The 27,626-nt window shown below is 42.9% G+C and overlaps 1 protein-coding gene across 1 annotated transcript in view; it reads left to right on the top strand.

Moving 5' to 3' along the window:
* The window catches only part of PKHD1 (PKHD1 ciliary IPT domain containing fibrocystin/polyductin), a gene marked incomplete at its 3' end in the record, with an annotated part of 158,500 nt that overhangs the window by 26,591 nt on the left and 104,283 nt on the right, over window positions 1-27,626 (top strand). Inside the window, exons 25-33 of the mRNA XM_054001685.1 lie at window positions 1,392-1,497; window positions 2,373-2,651; window positions 5,831-5,961; window positions 6,505-6,640; window positions 9,895-10,090; window positions 11,540-11,607; window positions 13,589-15,202; window positions 15,372-15,515; window positions 23,346-23,529. Of these exons, the coding sequence (XP_053857660.1) occupies window positions 1,392-1,497; window positions 2,373-2,651; window positions 5,831-5,961; window positions 6,505-6,640; window positions 9,895-10,090; window positions 11,540-11,607; window positions 13,589-15,202; window positions 15,372-15,515; window positions 23,346-23,529 (2,858 nt within the window). The remainder of the gene's footprint in view (window positions 1-1,391; window positions 1,498-2,372; window positions 2,652-5,830; window positions 5,962-6,504; window positions 6,641-9,894; window positions 10,091-11,539; window positions 11,608-13,588; window positions 15,203-15,371; window positions 15,516-23,345; window positions 23,530-27,626) is intronic.

Raw genomic sequence — 27,626 nt, 5'->3', positions numbered from 1 at the left:
ATGTTATTTGCCATAAATTTCTCATATTCTGCTGCCTGGTGTGTGGAGCAGGACTTTCCTCCAAGAGCTGTTGCAGGTAGGGAGAATGATGATCATGGGTGATGGAAGACAATATATAATTTTTTGGAAGCAGTGACCGAGGGATAAAAATCTCTGAACTCCCACCCTTGGTGGGTCCTGTGGTGCTGGACACCAAACTGGGAATTACACAATTCACCTGCAACACTCTGTGACACTGATGGGCAAAGTAAATGAGTTGGTGGCTGGGATACTCCTCTGTGAGTTTGGCAAATCCTGTACCTCTCTGGATTCCTCAAGAAGGAAGAGAGAGATAGGGGAGCTTCAGGCTGAAGGAAAGATCATTCCAGTCTGCTGGATGGACAAATGTGTTTCCAGCTCTGCTCTCAGATGTTGCAGAACAGTGGCTACTGCTGGCTTTGCTTCCAGCAGGCTCACAGGCATGGTGACCATAACAGGGTGATGCTGGATGGGCTCCAAGCCCAGCTGTGCAACATCTGGGGCCAAGTCACCCTGACTTTTTAATAAGCCTGGTTTCCAGCCATGAGAATTGCTCTTCTTCCAGTGACTCAGCCACCTATAGCATCTTTTCCATCTGTGCTGCACAAACCCTCAAATAGTCCAAGTGAAACAACACCAGCAGCAACAAACAGATTTTCTGGTAGTTATTGAAGCTTTATTCTGGCAGTGTAAAAGTGTGCCCCCAATTATTGTGTCTTTGAAGCTCTGTGCTCCTTGCATTTCTTTGGGACAGATGCTTTGCTTTTTGCAGGCACGCCCTTGACTCCTGGAGAGGGATAAAGAGGGGCTTTTTTATGCCCCATCCTTTGCTAGTTGACACCTCAAAAATATCAAGATCTCAGGAGGGATATTTCTTGATATCTCTTTTAGATAATCAAGGTCACAGCCCAGTTTTTTCCTTCAGCTTGACCAACAAGGGGAAAAAAATAAAACTGAGGGCTGCATGTTGAGAAGACGCATTGTGGGTTTCACTTTAATTAATCTTCCAGGGCGCTTTAAGCATAATAAATTTATTCCCAAGGCAAAGTGGGAAGAACTGGGGGAAGGCAAGAAAAGTCTTCAATGGGTGACTGGAAGAACAGGAGTTTGAGGAGGTGTGGGTCCTAGGATGGTGGGAGGTAGGTTGGAGATGCAGCATCCAAAGCTGTGCCTTGGATGAGCCCTATCAATTTGCTATTTAAATTTGCAGTGGGACTGCAGCAGGGTGAAGAGCTCTCTGTTTGTACCCTGTTCTAGCACTGAGTGCTCTCACTACCTCAGAGTGGCTGCCAGCATCTATCAGTCACTTATGGCTCTAGAAAACACCTCTGTTCCCTTACCAACTTTAAGGTAACTCTCTGGTCTGCCTCCAGGTGGTGGTGATGGTGAATGATGTCCTTGCAAATTGTTCTGGCTCATGTTCTTTCCAGTTCAGCCGGGAATTGACACCCATAGTCAGAGATGTGGAGTATTCATCAGGTAATGGGGACTGGTGTCTGAGCACAATGGCAAAAATTCTGTGAAAAAGATCTACCAGGTGCTGGTGATTTCATGGATATCTGTATACTTTTGTAAATTTTTGATTTTATGGAAATTGCACTTTTATGGGTCACTTCTGATCAGCTCCAGTTCCAGATATGCTGAGTGCACAAGTTTGTCCTGAGAAGGGCAGTGGAGCTGGGAAGGGTCTGGAGCACAAGTGTGAGGAGGAGCAGCTGGCAGGGCTCAGCCTGGAGAAAAGGAGGTTCAGGGTGACCCTCTCACTCTCCACAACTCCTTGATAGGAGGATGCAGCCAGGTGGGGCTTGGACTCTTCTTCCAGGGATGAAGAAACAGGATGATAGGAGATGGCCTTAATGTGCATCAGGAGAAGTTTTGAATAGTTATCAGGAAAAAATTTACTCATCTAATGGGTTGTCAGGCTCTGGAACAGGCTGCTCAGGGCTGGGGTGGAGTTATCATCCCTGGAAGGGTTCACAGGGCTTGTGGCTGTGGCATTTGGAGACATGGTTTGGGTTGTGAACACAGAGGTGATCTTAGAGGTCTTTTCCAACCTTAACTACTCTGTGATTCTATGGTAGAGGCATAAAGAGGAGAGTAACAATGGCAGGTTTGAATCCTAAAGCAAAAAAACCAGCTCTTGGCTCAAGTTATTTTTAATAAAAAATAATGTAACAGCTGGACAGGGACAGGCAGGCATTGCTGTTATGTGGAGAAGTGAGATATCACCAGTGGTGTAGTTTTTAGGATATCCTGTTGAAGCTGTTAGATACTTTTCACTGTTGGCTGAATTTAAATTCTGGGCATTGCTAGGCCAAAATTCATGAGTCACCTTGATGATTCTATTCCTTCAGGTGAAGGGTCCCAGGCCACAGTGGTTCTCAGGGGAGCTGGCTTTGCTGAGGAGCAGCTGGCCCTGCAGGTGGAGGTGGACAGGAGGAGCTGCCACGTCACATCTCTGAATCAAACCCGAGTGGTTTGCCAGGTGCCGAGGCTGCCGGTCGGGATCTACCCGGTGACCCTGCTGGTGGCACCTCATGGCTTTGCTCTTGGTGGCACCACAGGACAAGGGATCTTCCTCACAGTCCAGCCAACACTGGGAGTTGTTGAACCTCCTTCGACTTCAGAGATTGGTAGGTGTGAACCCTCCAAGGGAGCTGCTTCCTGCTTCTTTCTTATTGTGGCATGTTTTGGTTCTCCTGTACTTTCACTGCCAAGATTTTCACCTGATGAAGACAAAATTTTATGGCTGGACACACTGTGTGTGCCCCAAAGCACAGTCAAAAATGACCTAAAGACTGACAGAATCTCTTCAGCTCTTTGTGCAGGCAACCAGTTTCCCAAGTAGTTTTGTTTGGGTATTATATTTTCAAGTGCACATATATTCATTTCAGCAAATCATTGGTGTTTCATACTCATCCTCCCATATCCATTTGACACGTAGATTTGTAGCATTTGAATTAATCTGGTCTAATTAGAGTGAAATTTTCTTCACTGGAATGGTTGCCAATCCCTGGAACAGGTTGCTCAGGACATTGGTGGAGTCACCATCCCTAGAGGGATTTGAAAGATGTGTAGACTTGGCACCTGGGGACATGGGTTAGTGGTGGGCCTGGCAGTGCTGGGTTACTGGCTGGACTTACTGATCTTAGAGGGTTTTTCAAAACTAAATGATCCTATGATCCTGTGATTATGAAATGGCTGAACTCTGGTTAATCCCAGCCTCATTGAAGCAAATTCATGTTCTGAAGAATAAAATGGAAAACTCACCTGTGTTTAGGTACAAAGCTAAGCAACTTAGAGAAGCTAAAGCTAAACTGATTTTCCTTCCCTTCCCATTATACCTCCTCTCCTTGAAACAGAGGAGGAAATAAAGAGTGATAAATTCCATACCTGAAGACAAGAGCTTCAAAGAATTCTTTTTTTTTTTTTTTTTTTTTTTTGAGAGAAAAGAGTCTCCTCAACCCAATGAGAAATGTGGCAAACACTCTTGATGCACCTGGGCTGTGCAGTGAAGGACAGTCTCAGATTATCCTTTGTTTTCAAGCAGCAAGGAATGCAGCAGAAACAGCATGAACCAGGTCTACTCTGACAGTAAAGTTACCCAGTCATTTCTCTCTAAATCTCTTCATTTTATTTCTGAGATCATGGCAGCAATCACCACTGAGAGCAGTACTGCCCTCAGTGCAGCTCAGACATGTGGCTTGGAGATCTGACTGTGCCATCTTTGGCCGCTTTGGATCAGCAAGAGGAAAGGAATGCTGGCCTGTAAACCTCTCCATGGATGAGCATGGAATGGACTTGGAATAACACAGGATTCCTAAGTTAGAAGTTATGGCCACCTTTTGGTTTGGGGGATTTTTTTTTTGTTTGTTTTGGTTTTTTTTTTTTTTTGTTTTGTTTTGGTTTTTTTTTTTTTTTTTTTTTTTTTTTTTTTTTTTTTTTTGTTTTGGTTTTTTTTTTTTTTTTGCATGGGAAAAAAACTCTTTTATTACCATTTTTTTTCCCCTAATGAGAGGGTCATGGCACACTAAGTTTAATAATCACTTTTAATTCACAGAAAATCCAAACACCTCCAAACAACTCTAAAAACAATCCAGCAATGGCAAATTTTAGTGCTTAGGCCTTGCTTCTCCTTTCCTTTGCTGGCAAATCCACTCCTCCCAATTACAGTGATCTGTCACTCATGAAAAAGAAAGCAAGAATAATGCTATCATACATTACATGTGCCTGGAATGCTCATAATTGGAAAGAATTACAGCTTCCATCTGTGTTTTTAATTTCTCCCATTTCAAATACCTCTCTTCAATCTCATTGTAAAGTGCACACAGGCAGTATTTCACCACATATAGATATAATGTAGATATCAAAACTTAACAGCATCAGTCTTTACGCAACATTCATGGATTCTGAACTCTAAATCTGAAGCTCTTTATCTGACAACTCTTGCGTTTGCAAGTGGCTTCAGCTTTCACTTCTTGCTCTTTCTGACTCTGCAAATTTAATGTTACAGGACGGGAAGGCAACAAAGCACCTTGTACTTTGCTGCTTCAGCACCCTCTTGTCAAAATATCCCTGGTCTCAGTGGTGCCATGCTGGGAGATCCCCATGACCTAACTCTAGAAGCATGGAATGCCTTTCTAAAGATACTCCCACGATCCAGTGAATAGCAGGAGCTTGCTGTTAATGTATCTGATTGCTCTTGTTGGCCTGGATTTGCTGCCAGCCACAGGAAATCAAGACTAAACTTCTATAATTCTCTGGGGGTTTAAAGAATTTCAGGAAAACGTGCAAAGGAATTTTTCATTAATATATAATTACTTTAACATCGGGGATTGCTTACATCACATTGAAAAGAGGGATAAAAGCTCAGTAGGTTTACAATATAGCCATGCTAATAAATACAAATAAACACTGCATTAATTAGCCTGTCTGAGCAGTCTGTTCAACCCTAATCCTAAAACTCTGCAGTGTTGAAACCTAGAGAAAAAGCTCTAAAATTCAAGCAACACTTCCTTTTTTTTTTTTTAAAGTTTCTTTGAATCGCATCAAAGCACAAACTCCAGCTTAGAATTGCCATTAATGCCCACTCCTGTTCTCTTTCCTGTTTCTCTTTGAACTATCCCTGAGTCTTCTAATCACTTGGAAAAGCAAAGGGGCACCTTGTTTCTTTGGAATTGGACGCTGAAGAAAGATCAAGCACAAGTCTGACTTGTGCTGGGCATGATCCCACGTGGGATTGGAGAGGCTCAGTCTGGCACGGAGGAGAGCTGAGCTTGCTCAGCGCTCCACGGAACAAATCCCTCCGTGACTTCCCTCACAACTCCGAGTCTTCAGCCCTGCCAAGTCCCCTTTCTATCCCAAGTTTCCTAGACACATGCTACAGGCTTTTCTGACAGCAGGGAGCTTGGCAGCTGTTTGAACTGTGAGAGCACCTGCTGCGTTAAGCTCATTTTCCATTCTTAGTGCTTCTTCCTTCCTTCCTTATTTCGTTCTTGGGCTGGGGATCTGTCTAAGGGGGAGATCACAGGCCAGGGCTTGCTGGTTTAAATAAGTATGTCATTAAAAAATAAACCGAGAAAAAACCCCAGTCATCCTGTATTGTGGAGGAGAGTTCAAATAATTCAAATTCAAATAATTCAAATAAGGCAAGAAGGATCTCTAGTGCAAGAGAGGGAGCCAGGCACAGCAAGGTGGGACAGATCATCATCAGCTCAGCTGAGAGACTTTTGTATTCATCTATAAACAAATAATTCTTTGTTTATTAAAACATCCCACACATTGAATATCATGGAATAATTGTTTGTTTTAGGAGGACTTAGAGTGACTCTCAGGGGGACCAATCTGGAAGGGGTAAATGCAGTGCTGTTTGGATCCCAGCCTTGCCCAGTTTTGGAGGAGGGCAGAAATTCAACAAGAATTCAATGTAAAGTTCCTTCTCGGGTAAGAAACCACACTTTGGAGAGCAGTCAGAATCCAATGTGACTTCCTGTGTATTCCTGGCCTGAGCTGCACTAGGGAAAGGCAAAGAGTAGCCCCTCAGCCAAGTCTTGTCTGTGGGGCAGTTAAATGTGATCGTTACAGATTAGACCAGCTTAGTTAAAAATAGATTAATAGGATATTTATGAAAACTAGTGAAAAAAGCAAGCGCCTTAATTTGCAAATTAAATTTTTAATTTAAGAATGTTGCAAATTAAAAACTGTATAGTTAGTTTGGGATTTTATATACTAGTTTAATGTACTTGTATGGATATAGCAAATCCAAATCTGCACAGTCTGGGGTTGTTTTAAGGTTTCTAAATCTCCATAGATGCTCTTTAAATTCAACATAACTGTAAATATTTAAGTAGGATCTGGTGTATGTGAAAGTTTCATCAGTGCCATGTGCCTGACTTTTGTATGGGAGATGCAGGAACATAGGAAATAACTTTTTTTTAAAAATTGGTTCATTCGTATTTCTGACATTTTCTTTCTCTCTCTTCCTAGGGGGCAGAGGATGCTGCTGTCCATGTGACACTGATTTTTGGGTACAAGTCAACAACAGTAACCAACTTATTCCAGTATGATCCTTCCTTAAACCCTGAACTTGTATCCCTGAGCAGGAACAGAAGTGGCATAGCAGGTGAAAATGCAGATGTGTATTGGGCATCTTCTGGAGAAGAGCTGTTAGTGCTGATGGTGGTGGGGCAGAGGGAATTTATAGATCTATAAAGTTTGATCTGACACTTTTTGTTTGTTTTCTTTTAAATTTTAGTTCCTGTATTTCCTGCTAGTCCTGGTCAGCTGTGGTTGGTTTTTTGTTGGTTTTTCACTAGCATATATGAGGCAATGAGTTGCTTGCCCTGTGGTGTGGATGATGTCCACAGGATGTCAGGTTCAGTATAGTCCTGCCTTTGTGTCAGGTTTCTCTAACTCTGCTCTGAAACGATCCCATCCATTCATGCAGTGATTGGAACCAGTGGAATGGCATGAAGCTGTGTCAGGAAAGGTTTAGGCTGGGTATGAGGAAATGGTTTTTCACCCAGAGGCTGACTGGGCACTAAATCTTCCCAGGGAATGGTCACAGCCCCAAGGCTGCCAGAGCTCAACTAATGTTTGTACAACTCTCTCAGGTACAGGGTAAGATTCTCAGGACTGTCCTGTACAGGGCTGGGAGTTGAACTTTGATCCTTGTGGGCCCCTTCCAACTCAGGGTATTCAATGATTCTGTATTTCTTAATAACAGATTCATCCATGATAGGAGAAATGAGCTCTGGAGAGTGTCCTTCTCCAGGATCCCCAGGGGTTGACCATAAAAAGAGCATCATGTGCATTTTGGGTTACTGAAAGCAAGGGATAGGCAACATTTCTTTCTCTTAGTTCCCATTTCCAAGCCAAACTGTCCCTTCCTTTTTGACCTTGTGATGTTTTACTTTAGAATATGAACATGGACCTCACAGAATTCATGGGGACAAAATCCTAATTAGATTTCACAGAGTGTTTGCCATTCCTGTATTTTCAAAGTTTCTGTTTGGGGTTGTTTGAGTTTTTTGGGGTTTTTTTCCCCCACATTTCCCTCATATTTCCCTGCAAGATTTTAGCTGTGTTTAGGGAATAGAAAGCATAAATAGTGAATGATGTCCACTTATAAACAAGCCTCTTAGGAAAATTTAGCACATTTCTGCATGGTAAACCAACACCAGTTATGTGGTATCTGAGACAGTGGGGAAGGAGATGGGAGGAAGACAGAAATATTCCTGTTTTCTTACCTATCCCATTCCCTTTCCTCCAAGAATATAATATCTGACTTTTTTTCTCTATTTTTGCAACCCTCCAGTGAACACCTTAAAGCTACCCACAGCTTCCAAATTCGGTTGGACTTGTTGGGGATGTACAGGGTTAGGTGACTGCCAGTGCCAAAATTCCTTGTGCACTCCCAGCATTTCTGTTCATTTTTCCCCAAATGCCCTTGTCATTTTCTATTACTCCAGAATGCATAAATAAGAGAAAATGTCCTTTATCATCTGAATATTATTCAGATACCACAGCACCAAGGGAAGGTTTTTGTAGCCGCGGGCAACTCAGGTGCAAAGAATTCCTTAATGTTACAGTGTCTCATGAGCTGTGGTGGGGCTGAGTTCAATCTCCTATTCAGAACCTCCACAGCTTCGTCTTTTAATATAATTTTCCTTCTATATAATAAAAAGAATAAATAAATTGCACTGATGCCTTCCAGGCATCTGGGATTAAGCTGACAATTGACCAAGAGTCCAAGGAGTTCATGTTATTAACATATTCAACTTCTCAGGCTTTCAAACTTTATTTGAGTCTTTGTGAATGCAGAATTGAAAGGTATCAGCTCCAAGACCTGCTTAGAGGAGCAGGTAGATGAAGGAAGCTTTGTACAGACTCTCCTGCTTCTTCCTCCCTCCTTCATCCTTTCAGGGGAGACAGGAAGATGAGCTTCACCTCCTAAACACATCCCTATGCTGAATGTTTAGATGTTTTGCATGGTCATTGAAGATAAATAGGTGTTTCTGTGGTGGGATTTGCCACAGCTCTTTTGTGTGTCTTGCAATAGGATGAATCATGGCATAAAGTCTCTTTTCTCTTCACTGACCACTGATAGTGCTATCAGTGAAAATGCCTTTATTTGGACTGATGGATGCCACCTTATTTTTTTTAAGCTGTTTAAGAAGAAATTAAAGTTACGAAAATCCCTTGTCTCTTGGCTTTGTCCTTTCCTGTTAGTGCAATGTGCACTAATAAAGGAAAGTATCCTCTATCATCTGAACACAGATTGACACACAGCAGCTTAAATAGGAGAGGGAGTCATGATTAACGAAAATAGGGTGCTTTGGAGCAGAGATGGTTTTCCCTGGAATTAATTTTTTTTGTAGCGAGTCGTGTGGGGCTGTGTTTTGAGTTCATGCATAACACAGGGATGTTTTGTTATTGCTGAGCAGGGCTTACGCAGAGTCAGGGACTTTTCTGTTCCTCACCCCACCAGTGAATGGGCTGGGGGTGGACGTGGATTTGGGAGGGGACACAGCCAGGACAGCTGATCCCGACAGACCCAAGGGATTATCCTAGACCAGGCTGCTCATGTTCAGTTTATAAAGTTAAGGAAGGAAGAGGGAGGCAGAGTGATGGTGTTTTGTCTTCCCAAGTCACCATTCCATGTGATGGAGCCCTGCTGGGATGGCTGAGCACCTGCCTGCCCATGGGAAGCAGAGAATGAAGTCCTTGTTTTGCTTTGCACACATAAATTTAGTTTTACCCGTTAAACTGTTTTTATCTCCACCCACAAATTTTCTCCCTTTTATGCTTCCAGTTCTCTCCCCCATCCCACTGCAGGGGAAGGAGTGATCAGTGTGGGGCTGAGATGACATCTGGGGTTAAACCATGACAAACACATCTGACTTTAGGTACCCAAGGAAATTTTCATTTTACTGTGGAAGGCTCCTATTACTATTACATGACTCCATAATTCCGTACAACAGACTCTAGATAGTTTATCAGAGATTAAAAAAAAAAAAAAATACCAGAACCCCCTCAGCTCCAGAACTTTAAAAAAACCCGTATTTGGTTTTTATCAGGTTCAGATATTTATAAGGCAGACATTTATGGTAAGGGGGACATGAATCCTATCCTGAGTGTTGCTGAGAGTGGTCATAACCACATTCACTGTGCTGATGTCTCAAGACAGCCCTGATAGCTGGTGACCTTCTGCAGGAGAGATTGAGTAGGACACAGAACCACTGCAGGGTTTGGGTTGATGGGCAGGGCTGGACTATTCTGGCATGATGGGACTCTGCTCTTCCTCAGGCCATGGTCATGTGTGCTAAAATAGCCATTGCCAGAAACACTGAATAATTTCCCTTCCTTTCTCTGCAGGAGGTGAGGAGCTTCACATTGGAATATCCCAGTTTGCCAGCTACCAGGGCTCAGATGTCAAGGTCCAAATTGGGGACTCATGGCCACAGATCCAGGCACAGACAGAGCGTGGGGTTAATGTGACACTTCCAGCCCTGCCTGCAGGGTGGTACAATATTTCTGTCCTCATCAATGGCATTGCTGTCGCTTCAAACAGGTGTGTATTTTGCTTAGAAGCTTCATTCTCCATCCTATTAGGTGTTTTAGGGTTAATCTGAAAAGGAAGGCTTGAGTTTTTCACAAATTCTGTACCTAAAGGTGAATTCTGCAGTGTGGTATGAAATTATGAATAATTATCAAGGCATTTATTTATCTGTGGAGCCCGAGTCAGCAAACTGCTAATGCTAGTCAATTAACTTCCCTTGGATCAGTAGGAGGCAGGAGAGCAACATTTTAGGAAAAAACAGTTGATTTGATGAAAAATGCATATTCAGGCAATCAAAGGTATTCACAGATTCAGGTCAAATGCAGATAAATCCTGCTGTAGGAAAACAGCAGAAGAAAAGAAACACTTTTCATCAGAAAAACAAAAGCTAGTTTGAACAATACAAAAATGCTTTGTTTGGAGAATTTTTAAATGATGATATTTCCATTTCCTAAGGTGACACTTCAAGTTCATGCCTAGATAAATGTAATATAAACGAATTAAAATGTGGGGGAAAGCTGACCTGAAATTGGGATGTAGGAATGTATTCAAAAGAACACAGTTTTGTTCCTCTGCCATGGCAGCTGCCAGGAGTGATCCTGAAATGAAAATACTGGGGAGAAATTAGGTGTTTTTATTGCTCAAAACCCAAGTTAAGCTGCTTGTAATGTTAATGAACCTCAGAAGGAGAAAAATTGTGGTTGGTAGGATGACACACAGGAATTCATCCCACTTGGTACTGGAGTCTGTTAGCAGCACCATCATTTAATCTCCAGGGACAGATTGGAAGGAGATGGGTCATCCCAGGAGAGGACTCTGAGCTCTGGTGGGCTGGATTGCAGGATTGGGAAGATCCCTTCTCTAACATGTCTTTTTAGTCAAGGGGATGTTTTTGAAGCAGGGCGATGAAGAAAAATAGATGTAGATAGGACAGAACTAGAGCTATAACTTTATCTGGGTGGGCTTCAGCAGCTCATGTATGGGTTTCCTCTTGTTAAATTTACTCCACTCTCTGGTGGGAGGGTGTGAGGAGAGAAGGCAGCTGTGATGCCTTTTCAATGCACTTCTATTGGGCATAGTGGAGTCTGCTTGCTAAAAAAAACCTTATTCTTGCTTCCTTCGATGGGCAATTCAGTTGGACTAAATTTGGCCCATGAGTCGCCAATTGATAGGAGAGTGTTTGTGATAGATGTAGCTCAAATGTGCCCCTGCCCAGGGACAGGGGGGTTTGGAATGAGATGATCTTTAAGGTCCCTTCCAACCCAAGCCATTCTGTGATTCTAAACCACATGGAAAAATTTGGGGTGATCTTGTCACTGTGACATCAAACAAAGGGGATGTGCCAGGTGGGTGCTTAGCTTTCTGGGAGTTGTAAGAAAGAAAAGCACTGCAACAGGAAGGAAAAATAAAAGAATAGCCCTAACTGCCCCAAATCCTTTCTGTGCTGGTTGTGTTTTGCAGGGTTGAGCCGTTAATCCAGTACCTCTCCGAGATCTTCAGCGTTGAGCCGTGTTGTGGCTCCGTTCTGGGTAAACAGCATTGGTACATCTGCAGCCACTTATGGAGGTTAAAGGGATCAAGGGCACAGTTTTCCTGCAGGAATGGAAAGTGCATCCCATTTCACATCTGTTTAAATGAGGGGGATTTGAATCTGTGACCCTTTATTATGCAGGCATCAACTGGCAGACAGCAGCGGTCTGGAAATGTGGGATTGTACTGAGCATCCCTCCATCTGGTTGGCTGGCTCAGGGCTCCCTGTGCTTTGAATTTGATTTCCCCAAGTGTTTGCTCATGTAGTCTTGTATGTTCCCTTTGGGAAAACAAAGCACGCCCACACCTGGCTCATCTGTGCTGTTTCTTTTAGTCATTTTGCCCCCATCTTTCAAGGTTTTCCATGTGAAAGTTAGGTGGAAAGCAAAGTACAATTGTGGTTTGAAGCAAACAATAATTTGAAGTGATCCCAAAAGGGATGTTCATTTTTGTTATGTTGAAAAGACAAAATAAAAAAAAAACCCTTTTTCAATGTTAATTTTAATCAAAAGGGAAATATTTATTAATCCTGTTCCAAGCTTTTAGACATTGGAAATAATTTAAGTGTGTTTCTGAGCAGAACATTGCTGAATTATAAAGAAAAGTTTTACTTTCAATCTTAAAAAGCAGATTTGGGGTGGTTGATTTATTTTGTCATTTGGCTGGTGGTGGAGGAGAGTTGAATCCCTGTAGTGAATTTTACTTGAGCCCTTAGAAATGCTTTTATAGAAGACAGAGAAATTCTTGTGCTACAACCTCAGGTCCTCCACAGATTGCTCTCTCAGGCTCACAACACATTTAAAGACACAAAAATTCAGAGGCTTTGTGGTACGTGATTAGTTTAATAGTTTGTGAAGTGCTCAAGCCTTGAAAGATGAGAGAGTGGATAGAGCTTGGAGAGCAAATCCTATCAGTTTTGAAGATTAAGCCATACTACAAAAAAATAATAAAAGTTTTACCCTTCTTTTTATATTTCAGGGTAAATTGAAAATTAAATAAGAACTGATTAACTCTTTGGTTGTGGTTTTATGAATGGCTTAATCTGAATTAAAACCTCTTTGCTGCAAAAAGCACCAGTCCCTTCCCCCTTACCTGTGACCTCTTGTTGTCTCTAACACTTGTGTGTGTATCTGGGTTAAGGATTTGGACTCACTTAAAAAGAATCCTCATCATAAACCAACTTATTTTTTCAGCTAGATCATGGGAAAAGGAAGAGAATGGGCTTAATGTTTAAAGAGGTTGAAGCAGGGCAGGACACTGGGAGTACCAGTACTACAAACAAAAGGAGCATGGACAGAGCCTTTGTGTGGCCTCTTCCCTGTGAGGGTGGTGCAGCCCTGGCACAGGGGGCCCAGAGAAGCTGTGGCTGCCCCATCCCTGGAAGTATTCAGGGCCAGCTTGGATGGGGTTTGGAGCAACCTGTGATAGTGGGAGATGTCCCTGCCCATGGCAGGGGGGTTGGAAGGAGGGGGTCTTTAAGGCCCCTTACAACCCAAACTGTTTGGTGATTCTATGAAATCTGACACTGCCTGAGTTTGAAAATATTCACAATTGCATTCTTCTTCCCTGTGGGCATCAGGAGCAAACTACCTCCCTGCCCTCCTGTAGGGACAGTCCCATTCCATGAAGAGTTCAGCCTCTGTTTGCTCTCAGGGGTCTTTCACAGTAGCTTTCTCCATTTCTGCGATGGCTTTCTACAGTCATTTACTGCCACAAAGATCCCTGACTACTTGCTGCCTTAGCCTCTTGTCCATGTAGGATTATCCTGATATATGGCTGCTATTGTCTCTAGCTGTCTTGTCCAAAAAAAAAAAAAAGTATTTTATTTCTTTCCTTCAGCCTGTCATGCTTATCAGCTTTATCATAAAAAATTTGTGTTGGAAGGGACCTTAAAGATCATGGTTTGAGATGGTTCAGAGATAGTAATGAATTCCTCTTGTGCATATAATACCCTTCTTCCTTATTTTGCTTTACTCCTAGGTGGAACACTGCTCACAATCTCTGGGGTGGGCTTTAGCCAAAATCCTGCCCTGGTTTCTGTGTCAATGGACAATCAAACCTGTACAGTTACTCACCTGGAAGAAGAGACAATTTGGTGCCTGACCCCGCCAGCTGTTAATTTGTCTAATGACGATTCATGTGACATCTCTGTCAGAGTAAATGTAGCCATCAGCAGTGGGTCATTTCAACAAGCTCTCTTTGCAAATAGGACCACCACCTTTAACTACCAAAGAGCTTTGACTCCCCTCGTTACTGCTGTTGAAACAGAAATCACAGATGGCAGCCTGCTCTTGAGCATTCAGGGAATAAACATCACTGGATCTGTGGCTAAGCTTGGACACACTGAATGTCAGCTTGAGTTTCAATGGGGCAACCAGTATGCAATGTCTTATCAGTGCTCTCTGCCACTGAACAGCCTGGAACCTGGGACTTTCCCCATCCAGGTTGTCCAGAGGCAGCTGGGATATGCTCAAGTGACAGCAAGGCAGCAGGCCCTCACGATAACTCCACAGATAACCTCCATATTCCCATCGCAAGGATCAGTCTGTGGTGGAATGTTGCTCACTATATCTGGTATTGCTTTGAAATCCAGGAGGAATTTGATACAAGTCAGCCTGGAGAGTAATTACTCCTGTGAGATCCAGAAGTCTGATAATGACTCCATCAACTGTGTTGTCCTTCCAGGGGCTCATCCTTTGCACCCTCAGTGGCTGGCTGAGGCATCTCGGGCTCTCAGTGTCACCGTGGTTGTCAATGGGGTCCGCAGTGTGTGCCTTGGGGGCTGTACTCTCCACCTTCAGGAGCACTGGACCCCCCTGGTACATCTGGTGACCTGGAAGACCAATGGGACATCCACCCACATGACAATCAAAGGGCAGAGGCTGGCATGGCAGGGTGACAGCCCCGTGGTACATGTGGATAACAGCTCTGCCTGCAAGGTGACTTTTTGGAATGAGACCATCATCAAGTGCCAGACAGCCTGCCTGGCCCCAGGGGAGCACAACATTTCCATATCCAGCAGGAAAAGTGGCCGTGCTTGTTTCAGAGGGACATCCAACCTTCTCACCATCCTGCCTTGGGTGTACCAGTTTTACCCACGGAATTTCAGCACCAATGGGGGAGGCCTGCTCAGCTTAGCTGGGTTGGCTCTGAAGGGAAAGAGGACGACTTCAGTCCTCATAGACCATCACCCTTGCTTTGTTGTCAACATCACCTGTGTGTTCATCCAGTGCACGGTGCCTCCGGGGAAAGGCACGAGGGCTCTGAGTCTGAAAGTAGATGGACACTCCTATTACCTTGGAACAATAAGTTACAGTGAGGAATTCACCCCAGCTTTCCTTTCACTTGTTTCCACTGGTCTTCTTTTAACTTTGACAGTATCGCAGGTCACAGAGATGGACATTATCCAGGTGTTTATTGGAGATTTCCCTTGCAGCAACATCACCATCAGTCGCTCCGTGTTGCAGTGCACAGCTCCTCTGCTCCCTGTGGGCGAGTACCCTGTGCTGGGCCTGGATATTCCCAGGGGATGGGCTTCCTCCAACCTGATGTTCACTTCTCATCTGACAGTGACAGCTGCATGTCACAACTGGGGTAAGTCATGGAGGGTTGCTGCAGTTCCTCCACAGGGTTTTGTGTGAGGCACTGCAGTGATGTGGGCTTTTTGTCATGAAAGCAAAAATTATGAATTAAAAAAAAACCCTTTTGTTGAGAGCTAGCTGTCAGGCTCTGTCTTAAATACCATTTCCTGTTCTTTTCTAAGGTGGCTTGAATGGAGGACAAGTTTACCTGCATGGAACTGGGTTTTCCCCAGGAAAGACTTGGGTCACAGTCTGTGGCACCAGCTGTGAACTCCTGGGCAACATGACAGTGACTGAGCTGAGCTGCCTTGCCCCACGCCTACGAGGTCAGTTAAAACTCAGAAACTGTCATTGTGATAAAAATATCCCCTAAAATCTTGACCCAAAATGGGGAGCCCTAGTGTATCTCATCCCAGGGGAACAAGGAGCAGCCCTGGTGAGAGAAAAGGAATTAACATAGGACTGACAAAGCTTGGACTTGGTGATCTTGGAGGTCTTTTCTAACCATAATGATTCTGTGAATCTATGACTTCTGTTTTTTGAACTCAGTCTGAGGACAGATGGTGTCAGGGTGAGTTTTTGTGTCCGTGGCCATGGACGTTGGAGTAGATCCAGCATGTGCCTGTGGCCACAGTTGCACAACATCAATGTTTCCTCACAGCAGTTTTTCCTTGGGAAAGCTCCCCATGTAAAACATGCATATGGACTGCAGGGCTGGGTACCCAAGCACCTCTTAGCCACCATGATCATCTTAGAGAATTAAGCTCCCTTAAAGGCCTTTTCTTCTGAGGAAACGGTCTCAAGTTGCACCAGGGAAGTTTCAGTTTAGATATTAGAAATTTTTTTTCACATAAAGTGTTTTCAAGCTTTGTAAGATGGTGGCCGAGGAAGTGGTGGAGTCATCATTCCTGAAAGTGTTAAAAAATATGTGTGGATGTGGCACTTGAGACGTGGTTTAGTGGTGAACATAGAGTTGGTGAGATGATGGTTGGACATGATTATCTTAAAGGTCTTTTCCAACTTTAACAGTTCTTTGATTCTGTGGCCACACACATTTTGTGTTTTGGTTACATGGTGGTATGGCCTCAGTGGGGTAAATGTGTAGAAGGAAAAGGATGATTTACTGAAAGGGTGAACAAATGACAGACCATGGCCAGTTCATACCTTTGGGAAGCTGGAGATGAGGATTTGACTTCCTTGAGATGAGGATGGGATCATCCATCATGACCAGAGCATCTTCCTTAACTTGACAGAGACATGATGATCTCCATGTCTCTCTTTGAGAGAAATAACCCTGGCTGGATTTTGGAGCTAACTCTTCAAAATGAGCGTTTCCTGGGACAAGATACATTCCCTCTTTTTCCTACTGAAGGCTCAGAATTAGGCTTCTCAGATCTGCAAAAGGCAGAATTTAAGGCTTTTAAGTCTCAGCTCTGAGCCATGTACCATTTCCCAAATTCTAAACATGGAGTATTCACCCTGGTGCTTGGCTTCTTGCTGGAGTCCCCATCCCTGGAGTTGTCCAGGAAATTACTGGATGTGGCACTCAGTGCTCTGGTCTGGGTGACAAGGTGGGGATCAGTCAAAACTTGGACTCTGCAATCTTGGAGATCTTTTCCAACCTAAATGATGCTGTGATTCAGGGATTCCAAGACTCGGAAGCTTAACATTTCAGCCTCTTCACAGCTCTGAAGTTGGAGAAGATCTGGAAATCTGCAGAAATACTTGCTGTTCTGAGGCTGTCCAGACATCCAGTATGCAGGTGACCAGAGATCCACGACCTCTTGTTCTTTGTGGATGTGAAAGAAAGGTGGCAAGTTCGAGTGTCCATCAAGGTGAATTCACAGGGGTTTGTTCAAAGATGTGTGAAATATCCATCATCCAAAATAAAATTTGAATAAATTATTTGCCAAGAAGCCACCCCACTGTGAAATTTAACATTCTTTTGAGCAAGGGCTAGGACAAGAGACATCCAGGTGCTCTCTTCAGCTTCATTTATTCCCAAATTCTAAATTTACTCCTGTCATTTTGAATGGTTCCTTTCATAGAATCCCAGAAATATTTTGGCTGAAGGAACCTTGAATGTATTCTAGTTCCAGCCCCAGTGTCATGAGGAATAGTAAAAAAGATGGAAGGGAGAAAGAAAAACGGCTTTAAGACTCAGCCACAAGCACTCAAAAAGAGACACCAAGAGGTCATAAAGAGTTCAGGTTTCTTTGTTTTAAACAAGGCCAGGCACAGTCCACAAAACAGCTTGTTATTTTAAATAGAAAAAGACACGATGCTGGAGTACTGTTAAAAAAAATAAAGCACAAAATGGGGCACCCTGGTTATTGCTGGGAGAATAGCATACTAAAATTTAATCACATTGATCCAAAATGTGTTCAGAACTCACTGGGTGGTTGGTGGCAGAGGGAGCCTGGGGAAAACAATCGTACAGGCAGGACCACAATGCTTGTTCCTGTCACTAGATGTCAGCAAGTGAATGCTGATCGCTGGCTGTGTGTCTAGAGAGGGAATGCAAAGGAAACCTTGCCTCACCCTCTCTCTCCTGCCCTGGGTTTTGCAGCCTTGCCAGTTACACCAGCCGGGTTGCAAGATATTTGTTAATTAAATATTTACAAACAAATATATATTTTTTTCTTTTCTTAAAAAAATAAAAATCCTTTTGCAGGCTGCTCAAATCTGTGTTTGTCAGGCTCTTTGTACTCCCTAAAACAGCTGTGTTCAGCTTGTGCACATCTACATCTGGCATGGGTGAATCTAGTGCTTAATATTCAAGGATGTCTTTATTTTTTTTTTTTTTTAGTATTTAAGGTCTCTCACCATGTTTAGGGTGGTTTAAGTGCAGTAACTCCAGTTTCACTTCATGGTTTTTGTGCTGTTTGCCTGTGGAAATTTGCCACTTGGTGCTGGCACATCCAGCGCTCAGACCTTTCTTGCACTGCCTTGTCCACATGGGAGAGGTGACAAAGAGACTCCAGGGATTCAGGACTGTGAAGGAATGGGAAGGGGAGATCTTTGGTGCCCCAGGGCCCCTCAGTGTTGTGTCCAAGTTGGATATTTGTCTGACCTTTCCTTTCAGCCAAACTAGCTGATGTGGAGAGTTTAAGCTGCATTTCTTCTGTTACTGAGGGCTGTGAAGCAGAACCCTCTCTCCTCTGGCACTGTGGGATGTCAGGTGGCAATGGCTGCCCTGGCTCTCAGTGCTGGGTCATGTTGTGTCTGGCTTGCTTGAGATTAGAGATGTCCACGTGGGAATCCCCAAGAGGACCATGTGGCTCTCTCATGTGATCCAGTCCACAGGGCAAGGCTCTGCAGGTAGGAAATGTGACTTCTTTCCTTCTTTCCCTTTGAGCAGGAAGTTTTCTAAGAGATGAGGAATTGCCAGGCTCAGCAGGATCCATCCATAAGCCTTCCTCATGGGGCTTTCCTTAGGAATGGGTGTTGAGCGGGGTCACAGCGAGGTTTTGGTTTGATCACTGGCAAGAGCTGGGTGTGTTACTGAGATATCCTCAACCCAGAGCACAAGGAATGGGAATGCAGGACCAGACTCTTTTATGAAAACTGTTGTCTTTTGCAAGATGCAGAAAAATCAATTCAGAACAGAGCTAAAATTTGATTTTCAGCCTTAAAGCTTAAAAAAAATTAACAAAATTAAATAAAATTAACAAAACCTCACTGCCTTCAAGGAAAAACAAAACCAAAAGAAAAATGTCCAAATTAACCCATGAGTCTTTAAAGGTAAAGATATAACTGTCTTGATCACCATGCCTGGAAGGGTTCAAAAGCCATGTAGATGTGGCACTTGGGGATGTGATTTAGTGGTGGGTTTGGCAGTGCTGGGAGAATGGTTTGGCTCAATCTTAGAGGGCTTTTCCAACCAAAATTATTCTATAATCCTGAAAGCTCTCCCCTTCTCTGGTTCTTACCTTGTTTGTGGTACTGCATGAGTGAAAATGCAGTTGTAGATTCTATTCAACTCAGGTTAAATTTACAGAACATGTGGTTAATGTTTGTGGGACTGAGTTGTGCTCCTGTGAAAGATGAGAAAACTGGCAGGAAGCTTGAGACCGGTGAGAAAATATCTGATTATTCCTCTAAGGTGATATTAGGGTAAATACCACATATAATTTTGCCAGTAAGCCAATCCCTGAGATTTTATGTTTTACATTAAGGTGAAGGCAAGGAAAGCACCTTTAAAAGGAGGTGAACTGATAAGAGGATGCATCAGGGTAAAAGCTGAGCCTGATTTTCCTGGTTGCATCAGCATGTTTGGAATAACAGGTCTGACTTAAGGGTTTTGATGTGAGAGGGTTTTGAAAGTTCTTGGGATCTTTGTTGGAGGGTTCTGGAGGTGCCATTAACCAGACTCCAGACTCCCCTGGTAAAAGTGGATGTTTAAGGAGGAGGATTTAGATTAGAGGCTAGAAATAAGACTGGTTTAAAAGGATGTGGTTTGGTGGAGCTCTTTGAATGGGGCAAGAGTAGAGAGAGGAATGAGTTTTGGTTCTAACAAGGAGATGCCAGGACAATGGGGACTAGAGCCAGGGAAATTTGGGGATTTGTATGAGCAGATGCAGAAGATGTGAAGAGAGTCTGTTGTGGTGTTGTGGCAGTTGGGACATCAGGAGAAACCAGGGCCTCTGATGTTTATTGTGGAGATCAAACCAAAGGATCCAAATGGTCCCTTCTACATTTCAAATCCAGAAATGAAGTTAAGAGGGGGAAATTAAGCCTATTAATTACATGGCAGGAATGTTCTGACAGTGAGATCTACCAGGCAGTGGAATAGATGCTTGAAAGCCATCTCTTGGGACTTCTGAAACCTGTCTGTGAAATGAATGTCTCACAGGGAGCAATTCTTCACAGGCAAAGGTTGGACTCACTGACCTTAACAGGTCTCTTTCTCCTCTCCCTTTTATTAACTTTTTTTTTTTTTTTTAATTCTTTGTCTTCCCTGCTAAGCACATGTTGCTGCTCCACAGTCCATTTTGTGAGGGGTGGATAACCAGGGATGTGAGTTTTGGCACTGGGACTCCTTGGGCAGCTCTTCAATCAATCCGCATCTGCCCTTGGAGCCTCCTGTAGGTTTGAGCCTCATCACAAGTCCAGCAGTGGTTATTAAACAGTGACCCAGAACAAAGCCCTTGTGCTGAGCATCCCGGGATCCTGGATTAAGCCAGAGTATCCCTCAAAGCCAGGGCTGGGGGTAGTCAGTCCCTAAGCCATTACCACCACACAGATTTGGCTGCCATAGTGTCTGATCTCAAAAGAGAAGCTGTAATGAGCTGAGAGCATTCATCCCAGCAATGGGATTGCAGGTTTGATCTTTATTGGGAATATAAAGCCTAAAGCAGCTTCATTCTGGGGTTTGAACACTAACCAATTAAGCAGGGAGAAGAATTGTGTCCCAGAATGAGCAGAATATCCTTTTAGGATGTGCCAAAAGTGTGTTGAAATATTTAGTTGATATTTTCTGTGACTGTAATGGTAGGAGATAATGGCACCAACAATACCAAGGGCTATTTGTGTTTCATGGTCTGAGGAATGGGAAGGGAAAGGCCCAGACTTCCTCCTAAATTAATAAAGACATTAAAACCTCTGAGAGGAAAGAAACAGGAGGATCTTGGAGAGTCCCAACGAAGGAATGGGAAAAGACCATCACCTCTTAAAGGGATATCTCTGTCCAATGGACAGGAGATGTGAGGTGAGGCAGTGAGATTTTCCACTCCTTCCACCTGAGAGAGAGAAAGCAATTCTAAGCTTGATTCTGGGGTGTACAGATTAGGTAGGGTTTGCTTGGATTTTGCTTCCTCTGATATCTTCGCAATCCTTTGTAGCCATATTCTAAAACTTAGGTTTTATAAATTAATACCTTTGTTTGCCTGGTTTGTGTTAAAAATTATTTTAGCTATTGATAAGATGGCTGAAGTAACGCCTGTTCCAACAGGCATGATAATTTTGGGATGGGGGCACTGGAGCAGCACAGCAGAAATGCCCAATTTCCACATTTTGGGATTGTTTAAGAAATACCAGACTGTTTTTGTGCTGAGCTCTCGGGGCTCTGCAGGAAACACTTTCTGGTGACCTACATGAGCTAGGCAAGCTCTTTGACAGCAGCAAAATGTCGAGGAAAACAGTCCTGGCATTCTGTGAGTAATGTCCAACGTTTGTCCCAAAATAGAGTTTGAGTGGTTTTCCACATAAGAAAACTCTGCCATGTTCTTTTCAAGACCACAAAAATTCCAAAACCTTCCTGTAATGAATTGGTTCTACTCCAGGTTGTTGCAAATGCAAAATCTTTTCAGAATTTAGTCCTCTTGGATGCTATTTATTAGTCAAAACACAGATATTTAGTGCTGCTTAAGATGCCCTTGGAACATCAGGAAAGACATAAGAATTTTGTTGTTGTCATAGAATAACTGAAGTAGAACTAGATAGAATTTTTGGACAATAAAAGCAAAATCTAGCTATCATTCTTCTAGGCTTCTCTGCCTATTACTTATCTTAGATGTAGGTCTTCAAGGCAGGGTTTGTGTTTGACTCTGTTAGGGTGCCAAGCAAGAAAATTGCCCCTGGATTTTGGGAAGGAAAGGAATTAAAGATATTGCAAAATTTGCGAGCATGTGGGTAACTTTATTTTCTCATTCTAAATCCAGAGAAGAAAAATAGTGAAGAATTGTAAACTCTCTCTAAAATTCAGAGCAGATGAATTGATAGATTTTAATATTTCAAAAATACCTGAAATATTAAAGAGTTATAAACTCTTCAGAAATACCCCATATGAAATAGTAAGCTTTAGCAAATTGTGATAAATATTTTAATATGAGAAATAGAACACTTTCATACTTTTATAATTTCAAGCCCCATTTTTACGATTGCTTAGGAGACAAGTCATTGACTATGACACTTCCCCAGCAAACAAGGTACCTTTTGAGCAAATTGGAACTTACAAAAGCAAATAGGAAAAAAACCCTTTCTTGGTACTCTTGGGATGCTACAGTGCAGTCTGTTATTTTTGTCCACAGACCTTTTCAGCAGTTCATTACAACTATTTGGTTAGTTCAGGATTAATGAATATTCTTCAAAAGTCAGAGCTTTGAGAGAAACAGATTTAATGTCTGTCATGGTTTAATGCTTAAAGGACTCCTGTCTAAAATTGTTAAACCCAAATATTTCAACTGAATCTGAACTTCAATGAAAATTCATAATTCCTTTTTTTTTTTTTTTAGCATTTTTTGTCTGGATTTAGAATAAGAAAACCTAATTTCTTCCCACAGAATCATATTGAATCACTTAGGTTGGATAAAAAACCTCCAAGATCATCGAGTCCAACCCGTGACTGATCCCCATCTTGTCACCCAGACCAGAGCACTGAGTGCCACGTCCAGACCATCCTTGGACACTTCCAGGGTTGGTGACTCCACCACCTCCCAGGGCATTGCATTCCAGTGCTGAACAACCCTTTCCATGAAAAAAAAAAAAATTCTTCCAGATGTTCACACCACTTGTTCTAAATAAACCTCAAAACAACTGTTCCTGTTACAATTTTTACCTCATCCATGAGGCAGACTTGGACCACATCTCAAGTCATACTCAGCTATAAAGCAAGGCAGGAGATCCCAGTTCCCACCAGTTCCCCAGGAGCCCTCCAAGCTGTGTCAAAGTTTCCTCAAAAACTCTTTCTGGGTTTCAAACTTGTGATATATGTTAAGTTGTCACATCTCCTTGGTAAAAGTTTTGTGCCATATTCCTGAACTGTAAACCATGTTCTAGCTCTCCCAGAAGAAATGTCCATGCTTTTATTTAATCCCTTATGTCATCTCCTTCTGGACAGAGCACTTTGATCCCAAAGACCATCCTGGTGCTCAGGGCACAAAGGAGGTTACATTTTGCTCACACAAAGCAAATAGGGCTGAAAGAGCTGCATGGAGATCTGATTATCCTCGAAAAGGATGCACCTAAAGAGAGGCTGGGTGCACATCAGGAGCCCAAGGATGATGGAATGGTTTGGGTTGGAAAGGACCTTAAAGTTAATTTAGTTCCATGGGCAGGGACACCTCCTGCAATGAAACCTCTCAGTAGTTAAAATATGCTCAATGTCAGTGGTGTTTAGGCTGCTTTGGATTATTTTCCCCTCTCCTGTCTTGCAGCCTCTTTGGCCATTCTCTGTGGTCTGACACATTCTTCTGCCAACTGCCAAGAGGACAGAGCCACTTTCATTGAATGTGACATCCAAGTCCTGGTGGGCACCTCCCAGCAAAGAGAATCTGTGTCCTACTTCTATGTCTGTGGGGACACCCCGCCCCAGGGACATTTTGCTGGACTCCTTGCCAGGTTAGTGCTGTGTCTCTCCGTCATCCCAGTGGGTTCACCCACAAATTACATCCCCCCCATGGCTTTCCACCTTTTGCAGAGTTGTTCCAAATGATGGACTGAAAGAACAAATTCTTAATTCTCACATTGATGCCAGTAGAGCTGTTTATCCTTGAGACCACTAGAGAGCTCCGCTGGGTTGTGGAATTCAATCCCCGTGTCTATCAAAGCATCTCCAGTCCCCCCTCCTTCCCTCCTGCCTTTTTAAAGTGTTTGAGAGACATCAGAAAATCCATCTCGTAAACAGCCTGCTTTGTTCCTTCTTAGGTTTTAATATTTATCTTCTGATCCAAAGCAACATCTGGTGGATGCCAATGGGAAAAAAGATTAGGGATTATGAAAAGCAGAAGCCTTCTTTTTTTTCTGTTGTTTTTTCCTTTTTTTTCCTTCTTTCTTTTTTCTCTTTTTTCTGCCCCCCTCTGCCTTTCTCTAAGCACTTTAATGAGTTAAATGTCATGGAGTAAATTCAGCAGGGTGTGCAAGGGTGCTTATGCTTTGCAAATCCAAGGCCAAGCTATCCAGGAGTATAGCTTGGAACTGTTGTCTTTGATGGAGCAGTGAGGATTTATTCCCGCTGAGCATTTACTTCTAGGAGTAAGTGGGATGTCTGAGTTAAGGAATAAACAGGTGAATGATTAAAGGATTGGTTTTGGAGGGGACCTCAAAGGTTATCTTGTTTTAACCCCATGGGCAAAGACACTTTCCACTATTCCAGGTTGCTCCAAGCCACATCCAGCCTGGCCTTGGACACTTCCAGGGATCCAGGGGCAGCCACAGCTTCTCTGGGCAACCTGTGCCAGGACCTCACATTAGAATTTCTTCCTAATCTCTAATCTAAATCTCCCCTCCTCCAATTTGGAGCCACTCCCCCTTGTCCTATTACTCCATGCCTTTGTGAAAAGTTCCTCTCCAGGCTTCTTGTAACTCCCCTTTAGATACTGGAACAAGTTGAACAAAACTTTCCAGAAGTTATTTAGTAAATAGAGAATTAGAACATCATTGTAATGCATTGCCCATGACCTGCTGTACATGGTGACCAAACTTCTGACTGCTACATCTTGCCACGGTCCAGGTATTTCAGTGAAGTTGAAGTTGCAGAGATTTGATCCTCATCCTGACCTGGTCCTTGAATCATACCTGGTGTTGATTGACCAGAGGGAGCTCTGGATAACCTGAATTGAGGGGAAAAAAAAAAAAACCCAACTGGCATTTACTGTACAAAGACAGCAAGACATAAATTCCACAATTTTTTAAACTTGTTTAAAAATATAAAAATAGAAGTTTCCAACTAAAATTAATTTTTAAAAAAAGTTTACACAGTTGCGACACCGCTCTGTGGGTCTGTCACTTCTTCCTCACCAGATTTTTAAATTTGATCTAGATTTTATCAGGCCTGGACTTCTTAAGAAAATTCTTCCCAGTTTTGAGAAAATCGGTGTTAGGCAGAAAGAAATAATTTTCCTGCTGAGGAGACAGAGGACAGAATTCTGCCCTGATCTGTACAACTGGCCATGTGTCCAAAGCCACACTGTGCATTGGTAATATCCTGTAACGTCCCAGGAGATGGGGAGGACAGGTCTTTTGAAGAGGACAAAAATAAGGAGACTTAGAAGGGGGGGAAAAAAAAGTGAAATTGAACTAATGTAATCAGTTCTACTGCTCCCATGATGACTTGTTTCACATCATGAAACTCCAGGAGCCTTGCCTTGTCTGGTTGAATTTTGCTTTGCTTTTCCTCACATCAGTGTAACCCCAATCCAGAGGACCAACAAACTTGAGAGGGACAGGACAACTCCATATGTGTTTCTTTTTTGCTTCTTTTTCCCTGGATATCAAAATTGTTCTCTGCTCTTCACTAATAAAAAAATGCATCTTCAATGACATGATGATGATGATGATGATGATAATAATAATAAAAATATTCTATTATTACTTTTTTTCTTTTTCCTTTTCTTGGTTTGGGCTGCCATTGTGCAGAAAGTCCCAAAGTCATTTTACTGACTGTTTGCTTATTGTCTCAGGATGGGGACAAAACTACTGAAGTAATTCCTGGCTTAAGTGCACATTGAATTTCTCCTGGTTTTCTTACTAATTTTATAGAATCACAGAATAGCTTGGGTTTGAAAGGATCTTAAATCTCATATCATTCCACCCCCTGCCATGGGCAGGGACGCCTTCCACTATCCCAAATTGCTCCAAGTCCCATCCAACCTGGCTTTGGACACTTCCAGGGTTGGGGCAGCCACCTGAACAATGTTTTTCATTGGTTTAAATAAATATTTTCTTTATGTAGTTTATACCACAGCCCATCCTTTATCAGCTCATAATGGCAAAAGCATATTCCTTGACAGAGTTGTAAGTTTTGCCATTAACAACACTTGTATCAAGGTACATTCCTGGATTCCATTTAATAATTCACTCCTTTTCTTGCATTTCCTTTAAACATTACAATTTGTTAAGAGTGCTTCAGAATGTGTTTGCATGACATCAGAAAGGAACTGATTCTCCTTATAAGCAAAGCATATTTACTTTTTGCAAAAAAACAAAACAAAACAAAACAAAACCAAAACAAATAAACAAACAAATAAAAACCAACCAAACAAACAAAACCAAACCAAAACAAAACAAAAAAAAAACCCAAAAAACCTGTGAAAACCACTCAAAGGTCCTTGTATTGACTTGGATGTTTCAGAAATTGTGTCCTTGCCCTGCATCCAGCTGACTACCACCCCCTTCTGCCTTTAAAACTGTTGGTTATTTAAAAGAAGCAATTTTTTCTTGGAGCTTTAAAAAGTACTTTGCAGTCTTGAAAGACAGCCCAGTCCACTGAATTATTGTATAGGACAAGATCAGTTCTCAAAGTGCTGCTATCAAAAGCAAGCACAGTTCCCCAAGGCTGGCTTTTGATTATTGATACAGCAGAGGTAAAATTTATTCAAATATAAAAATAAAAATTTCCTGTTAAAAGGGTTCAGCAACTTGCAAGGCTTTTTTTAAAATTTTTTTAATATTGTTGTGATTTCTAATGTGGCTGATTCCTTTACCACTTTAACCCTGAAAAAGGGCAACAAAACAAACAGCTCCTATAGAGCAGGTCAGAGCAGGGCTTTGTTTGCAGAGTGAGCTGCTGCATCCAGCAGGGAAGTTTTAAATCATCAGGGTCATCAAACCACTCTGATCATCACCCTTCCAACAAAGCTCTGAGTCCTGGCTTTCCAAATGGGTCAATTCTGGGAGAGCTTTGGGCTAAGGAGGTGCTTCACGCCCTCTACTCCTCTCTCACGATACCCCACCTGCAACAGTGTCCAGCTCTGGGGTCCCCAGCACAGGAAGGATTTGGAGATGTTGGAGTGAGTCCAGAGGAAGCAGGATGATGATCAGAGGGATGGAGCGGCTCTGCTGTGAGGAAAGGCTGGCAAAACTTGGATTTCTCAGCCTGGAGAAGAGGAGGCTGCAGGGAGAACTTAGGACATCTTTCAATGCCATGAGATTTGGAGAGGGACTTTGGACAAGGTCCTGGAGCAACAGGGGAATGGCTTCAAACTGATAGAAGGTAGATTTTTGAGAGTTATTAGGAAAGAATTGTTCCCTGTGAGAGTGGTGAGGCCCTGGCACAGGTTGCCCAGAGAAGCTGTGGCTGCCCCTGGATCCCTGGAAGTGTCCAAGGCCAGGCTGGACAGGGCTTGGAGCAACCTGGGCTAGTGGAAGGTGTCCATGCCCATGGCAGGGGGATGGAACTGGATGAGCTTTAATGTCCTTCCAGTCCAAACCATTCTAGGGTTCTAATCCCAGAGACACTTTACCAAAATCCTGTCATATGGGATTTTCAGGAACCTGAAGGCCTCTTAAAATCCTGATCCTGCCTATCGGATCCTCTGTTTTGTTGAGTAAATCACGCTGTGAACTCTGTCCTTTCTTTTCTATTCAGAAAAGCTGTGTAATTTCTGGGCTGTGTTGCTGGTTGTTTTGTTGGTGTTGCTGTAACTCCTCTCCTTTCTCCTCACCTTCCTACAACTTGCTTGTGTGAATCTGATGGTGGGATGAAGAGGAGAGGAAGA

This window comes from Vidua macroura, chromosome 31 (assembly GCF_024509145.1).
Source record: "Vidua macroura isolate BioBank_ID:100142 chromosome 31, ASM2450914v1, whole genome shotgun sequence".
Lineage (NCBI taxonomy): Eukaryota > Metazoa > Chordata > Aves > Passeriformes > Viduidae > Vidua > Vidua macroura.
This window is presented reverse-complemented; position numbering and strand designations above follow the sequence as displayed.